The sequence below is a fragment of the Sinocyclocheilus rhinocerous genome, unplaced genomic scaffold (assembly GCF_001515625.1).
Source record: "Sinocyclocheilus rhinocerous isolate Xijiao unplaced genomic scaffold, SAMN03320098_v1.1 scaffold222, whole genome shotgun sequence".
NCBI classification, from domain to species: Eukaryota; Metazoa; Chordata; class Actinopteri; order Cypriniformes; family Cyprinidae; genus Sinocyclocheilus; species Sinocyclocheilus rhinocerous.
Window position 1 is genome coordinate 1,214,592 of NW_015625652.1, and position 10,971 is coordinate 1,225,562.

Consider the following 10,971-nt stretch of genomic DNA (forward strand, 5'->3'; position numbering starts at 1 on the left):
AAAATTTAGACACTCGTTTACTCATGTATTTTTTGCCATAGGTCTCATTACGGATATCTTGATCTCACTGGATGATCGCTTCCTGTACTTCAGTAACTGGCTGCATGGAGACATTCGACAGTATGACATCACTGACAGGAGGAATCCACGCATGGTTGGTCAGGTAAGACCACTTGGATTAGCAGGATCAAGACACCTTTGTCTACATTTCTAAAATCATGTCAATAAAGTGTCAAGATAGTAGAACTTGCATTTAATTTCATGAAATGCATTTTTAAGGTCTTCCTTGCAGGCAGCATTTTAAAAGATGGACCAGTGAAAGTATTGGAGGACAAAGAACTGGATAGCCAGCCTGCCCCACGGATACTAAAGGTACCTTTTTTTTAAATTTATTTACAAGTATGCTTCCTGTGAGCTCTGTGTACACATTTGAGTTAGCCATTATGTGGAGGAAAACAGCCTAAAGCTGTTGGTAACTAACTAACAGATGACCCAGCTTATTGTACTACAAATCATTAGGTCATGCAGACCTAAACAGAGCAATTAGAGCACATCATTTGTTGGAGGTTAAAACATTCCTTTCCTCATCAGGGAAAACGTGTGCAGGGAGGCCCTCAGATGCTCCAGCTGAGCTTGGATGGAAAACGTCTGTACGTCACCACCTCTTTATACAGTGCCTGGGACAAGCAGTTCTACCCTGACCTCGTCAAGTGAGACAAAATGATCTTTATTTGTAATTTTACTTGAGTATTGTATATAGAGATTAAGAAATTAGGCTGTTTAAATGGTTTCAGAAGTAACCTCTGGTTTGTTTATTATGCTGCAATATGTGTCTTATTTCTCTTGAGGGAGGGGTCGGTCATGATGCAGATTGACGTGGACACAGATAAAGGCGGCCTGAAGCTCAACGAGAATTTCCTTGTGGATTTCGGAGCAGAACCAGATGGTCCTGCACTTGCCCATGAGCTCAGATATCCTGGTGGAGACTGCACTTCTGATATCTGGTTATGAAATTGGGGCCAAACCGTTATGTTCCAAGGAGCAGAATTATTATTCCCATTTTCTCAGTGGAGATATCATCAGTATCATGATCACGTTTAATCTATGTATGGACCAAATCCTTAATCTTATTATGTGTCAATTAGCAATTACAAGAGTGAACTATGCTGTAAATCACATCTTAACTACAAAAACTAATTTTCATTGTCTTTATATGCTTTCTACATTTTTTGAAATAAATGTTTTGCATCCCAGTGAATTCAAAGGCTTTCTCATTTGTTGTTGTAAGCGCTTTCCAAATCATTAGAATCGCAAAGTAGATTTTAAACACGTGGTGCAAGTGCACAGAGCGAGTGCACACAATCAGCATCACTATACGTGCACACATTTTAAACTATTGTATTAGGAATACATTCTAAAACAAAGCAATCGTTGTATTTCGAGTGTCAGTGCTTAAGAAACCCTCAAAGAACAAAATGGACATGTGAGTGTAATAACGGGAGTGAATATTTTTACATGTTATTTTTAAGGCATGCTTTTCTTACCAAGATGCAGAAAAAGAGAAATGCAATTTTGTTTTAACAACAAACACAAGGAATTACAGCACTACTTAGGTTAGTTTTGTTTATTGTCATTGTAGTGCACAAGTATAAAAAGTTATCTTTCCGAGTCTGAAGACGGGGACAAATATTACTTAAACGTACTTAAAAAGTATTATTAAAAAGTGTTTTTTTTTTCCCCACAATGTTCTGTAATAATAAATACAGTACAACTATAAATAGGAGGAATATGTAAAATGGTTAGTAAAAACTAATAGGCATCAAATATCAAATTAAATGTCATCTATTGACTCAACCAGATTATACACACACACATACATTTTATAAAAATAATAATAGTTGTAAAAAGTGGAATATAAAAATATTAACATTTGTTATTATACTAATATTTCTTAGTATTATTCTTATATAATTGAGAGGCAAACGACTAGCTTCAGTTTATTTGAGTTTACAACAGCTAATGTTTTTAACCCTTTCAAAAAATGTGTAAACACTATAACAGGACAGCAAGCATGTAAAATGTTATCACCCTCTTTAGCTGTGTCTCAAAGCCTGGTGGGCTTCCTGCTTAGACAGCATTTGTTGGCATTGCCTAAATGCCCAAGAGTGTTGTCTTGGTAGGCAGCTCTCTGTGTTTTGAGGCACAGGCTGTATGTGTTGTATGCTGGAATCAGGCAGTTGATGTGGGCAGCCCCGGCGTGTCATCTCTCCACTCACTTTCTTAGCGAACCACACCGGTTATTCCGCAACAGGAGAGCCGCAGCTCCCAAATGAGGCAGTTAAAATACAGATAAACCGACAATTTAAGCCTTCACCCGGTTTATTTTGAGGTAAGTCATATGTTTTTATGTTTCCTTGGGTCTCTTCCTAAAGTAGAGACGTTGCGTTAGCGGCTTGGCTAAGTGTAGCATCCGTTTGTGTTTTTATGAGGCTTATCCTTTCAGGCCTTCATAACAGTTGAACATTTAATAATAACTAGTGTTAATTAAATTATGTTGTTGTTTAGCACACATACTATTATACTGTTTTGAAGGAAAAAAATCTCTTTGAGCCCTACAAGAGAGAAAAGTAGTCGACGTGTCTCTTAAAGGTCTTCAGCTAAACATGCTCCGATGCTAACTTGAGTGTAAAAGTAATCTGACTGATTGACTTTTTAAACGTCTGAAATAGGACAAAACAAGTAATGTTTTGATTAAGCAGATCAGAGTATAAATATGGGTGTCATTACGAGTTTTGGCAGCTATAACTGCAAATATTTAGCTTGATGTGCTTGTGCTCTCAGTTGTCTGTAGACTTAAAACTAACGTACGTAACATAAAAAGAAATAACATTGACAGTGTGTTTTATGGCAAGTTGATTAACTAGTTCATCGTTGTTGTTTTAGTTAATCTAGATCATTATGTCCTGATCGAACCAGTTGATGCATCACATCAATCCAAATTATAGCTACCGATTGTCTTTACACACTCGGCTTTAAGTTTGTTGATTTTATTTCAGTGTGTTTGATATCAAGATTATTGGATTTCATGGTTTATTTATACTGTGACAGTCTTGTAATCTAGTTACTCAAGGGTTTCATCAAATAGTTAGATAATAATGGTTTTGGATTGTGGAAAGTGTTGTGGGTGTTGGCAGAAGGGGACTCTTGAGACTGACCGTTCATGATCTACATGTTTTGTGCTCCTCTAGATCTCTCACATTTCAGGGCAAAGGCTGATTGAATTTACCCTTTCCATTGCAATCAGAGAAGTTCAGTGAAACATTTTGATACCAAACAATAGAAGTAGGCCTGTGCTTGTGGTTTGATTTGGTGAATCAGTGTTGCAACTCTTACTGTTATCAGTTGAGGCTTGTTGTAGAGCAGTGTTTTTCAGTTTCACAGGATTTAACATGGAGAAAGAGCTGGCAAGCTAGAACAACATACAAACTGTCTGTTTAGAGTAATCCATCCACCAGAGATGGAGTCAGCATGTGATATGTGAGAGGAGAGGCGAGCTGGCATCTTCCTCAAGGCTGACTCAGTCTCCACCATTTGACATGTGCTTTAATCTCATCGCTTTCAGAATCAGTTTTGATTTCATCTGGTACAGTTTCTGTTCCTGGTCTTAAATTTCAGTGGTCTAAGAACAAACAATTTTGCTCAAGCTGATTTGTCTTTCATTTAGCTAAACTAACCATTGTAACTTGTCTGACTTTCCATTGTCAACTTGAGGACTGTTAACTGTTTTTAACTGTTAACAACATGAAAGTAGAACCACGGGTACTTCTGGAGGTGACTGAGCTTTATATGGTGAACTGCCTCTTTCTGACAGCCTGATCTGTTTTAAGCACAATGGGTTTTTATAATGTAGCAGCTTTGTGGAATTTGAGACTGATGCCTTGCTTTATCTGATATTGGCCTGCTGGTAATGGTGAGGTAATCTGCTGGAGGCGGATTATGGCGCTGCCCTGCGTAACTGTGGATCTGTGGGACATTGTGACCCTGGGGAAGTGGCGCTTGGTAAAGCCTGTTGCTCTGGGTTATTGTGAATTTGATATTTGAATGGCTGTTTACAATGTGTGCGGTCACATGTTGGGCAAAACTTCAGTTTTAGTAACAGTTCATTATGGAAGTTGTTTTTGTTCTCTGATTTCTCAGACGTTTAGGCCTGTATGTAAGTTGATTTTTTAAAGGCAAAATGAAATCGAACTGACCCTATTTACTGTCTTAAATGTTTTTTGCTTTCACCAGCATGTACAACACCATTCAAAAGTTTGGGATTGCTTAGATTATTTTAATGTTTTTTTAAAGAAGTATCTTATGCTCACCAAGCATGATTTTTTTAAACAAAAATACAGGAAAACATTCATATTGTGAAATATTATTACAATGATTTCAAAGTGTAATACATTTTAAAGTGCCATTTATTTCTGTGATGACAAAGCAGAATTTTCAGAAACCATTACTCTGGTCTTCAGTGTCACATGATCCTTCAGAAAATAAAATCCTTCTAATATGCTGATTGCCACTCAATATACATTTCTTATTATCATAATGTTGAAAAAGCAAATGTGCTGCTTAATATGGTTCTTTGATGAACAGAAAGTTCAAAAGAAAAGGATTTATTCTGAAGTAGAAATCTTTTGTAACATTATACATGTCTTTACTGTCACTTTTGATTCATTTAATGCGACCTTGCTGAATAACCGTATTAATTTATTTTTAAAAAATGATTATTGACCCCAAACTTTTAAATGGTAGTGTAGGTAATTTATCTGCCACTGAAAAGTCCCAACCCACATTTTTCCTGCTTAACAGTCTATTTCACTCATCAGTTTCACATTACAGCATTTTAAATGCATTGTAATTGCCATCCTGTTGTCATTACTAAAGCTCGCTTGCTGATAGTGTGTTTTGTTGTCTCTCTGTGTTTAGCAGTGGCCTGAGAGTGTGTGGCCATGGGGGACACAGAGCTGGAGCTCTCCCCCGTTCAGCTCGAGGAGCTACAGAAGAGCCCATCTGCTTCCTCCACCTCCACCACCTCCTCGCTGTCCCTGCCCTCATCTCCTTCCTCTGGCCCTCGTCCCCTCACCAGCTCCAGCCCGAGCACCAGTGAAGGCCTGCCCACCTCCAGCCCCCCTCTAGATGTCATATCCGAGGGAGTGGGCGAACTCAGCCTAGTCATCGATACCGAGGTGGCTAAGAAAGCCTGCCAGGAAGTTCTTCAAAAGGTGAAGTTCCTGAAGGCCGATGGAGAAGTATCTTCAGCCAGCTCAGAGCCAGTTTTAGTGAACGGTACAGCACACCCCGTGTCCACAGATGGAGGAAAACCTCCCAAGATCAGCGAGGAGGAAGCGGAGCCTGTGAAGAACGTGCGGCGCCGTCAAAAGAACAACTCGTCCAAGCAGTCCTGGCTCCTGCGGCTCTTTGAGTCCAAGCTGTTTGACATCTCCATGGCCATCTCCTATCTTTACAATTCTAAGGAGCCCGGCGTGCAAGCCTACATCGGCAATCGACTCTTTAGCTTCCGGAACGAAGAAGTGGACTTCTACTTGCCCCAGTTGCTCAATATGTACATCCACATGGACGAGGATGTGGGCGATGCCATCAAGCCCTACGTGGTGCACCGCTGCCGGCAAAGCATCAATTTCTCCCTGCAGTGCGCCTGGCTGCTGGGGGCCTACTCTTCTGACATGCACATCTCCACGCAGCGCCACTCCCGTGGCACCAAACTGCGTAAACTCATCCTGTCAGACGAGCTCAAGCCCTCCAGCCAGCGCATCCGCAGGGAGGTGCCGCAGCCTCCCCCTTCCTGCCCCCCACCCCTCCATCACGGTCAGGGCATGAGTGAACACAGCCTCTCGCCATCCAAACGCACCCACCAACGCTCCAAATCCGATGCCACCATCAGCATCAGCCTCAGCAGCAACCTAAAGAGAACCGCCAGCAACCCCAAAGTAGAGACCAGCCAGGATGAGGTGAGACACCCGTTACGTCACATGCTTGCTTACCTAGTTAGTTATATGTAAGCTGCTTTTAGATGATCCGTCTCTGGCCGTCGCTTCCACCTCCCACAGATGTTGTTTCTCAGCTGTTTCATGCAAATGCAGAAGGCAAACAACTCAGATTTGTGTGGTTTCTATGGCTGCACTGGAAAAGGCGTGTCGATGTTCCACTTGATGAGGTGCTGACACTCAGTCAAGCTCTGTAAAAGAAATATTCATGTAGTTACTTTAATGGCAGATGGATGAGCAATGTGAACTTCCTTCCTAGGCAGCATCCTAACTGAAATGGAACCTAAAAGGTGACTGATTTTCATAGGTAACAATTACAAAATATAGTGCTATGTAAAAAGCATAGAAGAGTCGCCTTACAAATGCTTCTGATATACTTTTATGTTAGCATGCAATTAATATTGACGTCTAATAAGCATCATTAGAAATGTTGACATGAAATTAAATGCATGTGTTTCTATTTTATAAATGCAGATTATTGATCTCATTGTGAGCGATTCATCCATACATATGTTTTGAAAGTTACTTTGACCTCATAATTTTTAATTAGAAGGACATAACTCACTTTTCCATTGAAACAACAGATTTCTTTATGGTGATGTTTGCAGGACTTCTCCAATAATTTAGTCCACCTAACCCTGCCACTTTTTTTTACAATCGACTGCAAGCTCACATAAAGATCTGCCTTCATCCGATCAACAACCGACGAATAGAACCAAGTTCCAACCCTATATTTTTTTTTTCTTTTTCCACAATCCGTTTCATTCATATGTAAATCACAATATGGAAGAAAAGATCCGTCACTGTTTCCATTTCATCAAGACTTTAAAATGCTGTCTAGATGGGTAGTTCACTAGGTTTTGAAACAGAGGTGTCATCTTTTAGTGTGTTTGAGTTGGTCTGCCACGTGGCACCTATAAATGTACATTTTCAGCTCTAATCACAGTGAAGGCTGAAGCCAGCTGGGGGATGAATAGATTTTTGTTTTTGCTCTCAGAAAATAATTAACTACCACTGCTCACTGATTCCCAGAAGAATGATGACAGCTCTGCAGCTCTTCTGTTAGACAGCCCCTCTCTCTTTGTGTTCATTTGCACAGTCATGATGATAGTCCTCAGGGCTAAATGTCATGCCATTAACAAATCACCTCTCATGCTGCTAATAAGTGGCATGTTGCGATTCAGTTCCAGAATTAGATCCGAGGTCAGTGTGACAGACAGATCAGATCCTGTTTGTACCACATGAATCAGATTATTCTTTTATCACAGGAGATTCCAGGTAACCGTCAGGCTGACATTAAAGAGATAGTTCACCCAAAAATTCTGTCATTAATTACTCCTTCATGTCATTCCAAACCCGTAAGACCAAAAGGGTCAGAAAGCTCTCGAATTTCATCAAAAATATTATTATATTTGTGTTCTGAAGATGAACAAAGGTCTTATTGGTTTGGAATGACGTGAGGGTGAGTAATTAATGACAGGATTTTAATTAATTGACCAAATGAGCAAATATCTGCTATACACACTATATACATACACCATTCAGAAGTTAGCTTTGTTTTGAATGGTAAGAATTTTGTAAAATGTTTTTGAAATAAGTATCTTATGCTCACCAAGGCTGCATTTGTTTGAACAAAAGTATTACAATTTACTATAACAGTTTTTTTTGTAATACTATTTTGAAGTGTAATTTATTCCTCTGATGGCCAAATTGAATTTTCAGCAGACATTCCAGTCTTCAGTGTCACATGATCCTTAAAAAATCATTCTAATAGGCTGAGTTGCTGCTCAAGAAACATTTTCTATTATTATTATCTATTATTATTATTATTTTCTATCGATGTTAAAAGCGCTACTTAATATTTCTGTGGAAACCGTGATGCATTTTTTCAGTATTCTTTTTTTCAGGAATCGAAAGATAAAAGTACCATATTTATTTATAAAAGAAGACGATATAAATGTCTTTTTTTGTCATTTTGATCAATTTAATGCACGCTTTCTGAATAAAAGTTTTCATTTAATTAAAAAAATAATAATTACACTGACCCCAAACAGTAGTGTATTGGTCACTAGTATTAGTATAGTATATGGTTTTTACTCTAATGTAACAATTAATAAATTAGGTTTTCAAACATGAAGATCGGTGATCAGTTTGAACTTCAGATTGTTCATTTATCTTTGTTCCCCTTAATAGCAGGCTAATCGGTGTGGTCAAGTGGAGTGGAGAGTAGTTCCAATTTAGCAATATACCATAATACACTCTGTATTTATTTTCTGATAAGACTTTATGGTTTGTAAAATGTAAATATGTCGATAAGGATATTCATTCATTTGTGGGTGTCACTGTGTTTTTTACAGATGTGTGTCCTTAGCCAACCATAAACCCAATTGGCAAAATTGGTATTAAAATAAAACTGACTGTTTAATTGGTCTGGCCAATATATGTCAATGTATAATTTATAGTAAGTTTACAGTTTATGTAATAGCTTTTCACCAGCCTGGATGTTGGTATAGACCATATTGACATGGTCATTACCTTTTGTGTCCCGAGTAGTGTATCAGTGAAACCGTAGGGCAGAACGTTATGTAATAACCTACCATGGATCAAGTTCTATTCTGATAAGTAACTTTAGAGCTCCCTTCCGTATTTCTTCATTTTAACCTCGTCACACAGCACACACCCTCTGTTCTGACGTTCAAGCATGTGTACATGATCACTCGCCTTCCTCTTTTATCTTCCTGCATAGTTTCTTCCCTTCCTTCTTGCTCCGAACATGATCTTGGTGCAGCATGTGCTGCTATGGCAACAGCGATGTCGCCATTCGCATGGCAGTGAGCCACTCCACTGGTATATGGAGTAAAGATCAGCTATTATGAAATGCGTTGCTCCACAACTCCTCCACACCGTTTACATACTTCAGCGAGCTTCTTTTGAGAGTCGAAGGTGTTAATGTAGGAATGCCACTTTGTGGTTCTCCACCTTGTGAAGTGCAGTGTAGGTGTCTAATGTGAATTGCGTTAAGCCTGAACAAACATTAGTCAGTATAGATTTGCGCAAAGGCTAGATGGCTTTTCTTTGAGGAACAGCTGTATGATGTAAATGAAAATCCAGAAATGTTATATTGGACACGAATGTGCCTTTTAAAAAGAAAAAAATACAGCATTTCTTGGTCGTTTGAGCATTGTGTCATGCTTATTTTTCTATTGGTGGAACGGGTGCACAGCCTTATCTTATATCCCACACAAACTGCACTGATAAGTTAACCGATCCACTGTGATTTATTTGCACATTTAAGCTGTAGTTTTTCAACCTAATCATGTAAATATTTCAGTCTGCTGGATTTTCTTTGTCCAAACAGTGAAGATTTATTTTAGAAAGATAAAACGAGGCTTATCATCTCCCTCTTTTTTTGAAAGCCTGTCAGGATAGAGGTTTGCCATGAGAGAAAGTCCACTATGTGTTATCATGTGGAATTTGGACCCCTGTTTGGTTATGAGGACTGATGACTATTTCTCCCCCATCATGCCAATTCAACCAAAGCATAAATCTGGGTTACAGTGAAGCATTTACAATGGAAATGGATGGGGGAAATTTTTCGATCATATTAAAATACTCATCGTTTCAATAATATAGCTGCAAGATGAAAATAATGTGTGTTTTGGCATGATTTTAGTGCGAATAAAATACTAAATAACACTAACTTTTTTGTGTACATTTTTATCTATATATATAATGTAATGTCTAAACCCCTAAAATGACCATAAAAATGATGACAACTTTACAGCTCAGTAAAACCGTTTTAACATAATATCTCGATATTAATCGACTCTCATTTTTACCAAACGATATCTTAAATGCCAAGAATCAATTAGGGATGGAACGATTACCGGTTTCGCGATAAATCACGATAAAATGCCCTGACGGTTAGTATTACCGTTTAAAATTTAATTATCATCAAAACCGTGTTTGATTATCGCGCTTTTGAAAACTCGCGGTAAATCCTGTCCAGCCAGCATCAGTCTGACGCAGAAGCAGCATGCAGTGTTGTTGTTGTTTTTTTTTTTTTGCACGAGACGAAATGGCGGAAGGCAGTCAATTAGTCTAGCCTGTTTTCAGTTAATGGACGTAACATTGAAGCGCACCTCCCATCCAATATATCGCAATAAGCATTGTGCTTTGGTACTTTTAATATGAAACAAAGTCTCAGATTTCAATTTCTGTCCATTGTATTGCAATATTCAAACAATAAATGCCATTTCGGCGCTGTTTAATGTGGAGTGACAGATCGCTGTAGCACCTCAGATCAACAGACGCAGCAGCGCGTAGCGCACGTGAACTGATCATCTCCTCCACATTAATACCAATTTCAGCACAAAATAAACATGACTAAACATCCGAAGGTAAGTTAAAAGAAAGAGTACAACTTTACAATCCGTATCCTGTCTCATGTAATCGCTCAATCAGTGTTTCAGCCGCGCAAATACGTCAATATAACCTCAGAAAAACATATTCGGTGACCATAAACTCATTAGTCAGATAGAAAAATAAACTGTAGAGAGGGGCATTTTGCTAAATATATGCACCATATAACATATTCATTATAAATTTTACTGTTCTTCAATGTTTAATTTGTTTGAATAAATCCATCAAGTTTTTATGACAGCTACCATTGTTTATATTTCAAAAAAACAAATAGAAGTATATATATTATTATGTAATTGTAACTTTATTATGTTATAAACTTCATTAAGTGTAATTTTAACAAATCAGTCAAATTTTTTTTTAATGTACTTTATTTTAAGGGTTTTTCATTAATAAACACAGAACAGACAAACAAACAACACTGTCTCGGACCACACAAGCGGAGAATTTATTTATTAAATAAAACAAAAAAAAATAATTTTATAATAAAGTAACA

At 38.1% G+C, this 10,971-nt stretch overlaps 1 protein-coding gene and 1 pseudogene across 1 annotated transcript in view; both read left to right on the plus strand.

Annotated features, from left to right (window-relative positions):
• Positions 1-1,248, plus strand: part of selenbp1 (selenium binding protein 1) — a 5,580-nt gene extending 4,332 nt beyond the window's left edge. The window contains exons 9-12 of the mRNA XM_016508602.1: positions 42-163; positions 280-372; positions 592-710; positions 849-1,248. Of these exons, the coding sequence (XP_016364088.1) occupies positions 42-163; positions 280-372; positions 592-710; positions 849-1,011 (497 nt within the window). The 3' untranslated portion in view covers positions 1,012-1,248. The remainder of the gene's footprint in view (positions 1-41; positions 164-279; positions 373-591; positions 711-848) is intronic.
• Positions 1,249-2,177: 929 nt separating this feature from the next.
• The window catches only part of LOC107705369 (phosphatidylinositol 4-kinase beta-like), a 20,090-nt pseudogene continuing 11,296 nt past the window's right edge, over positions 2,178-10,971 (plus strand).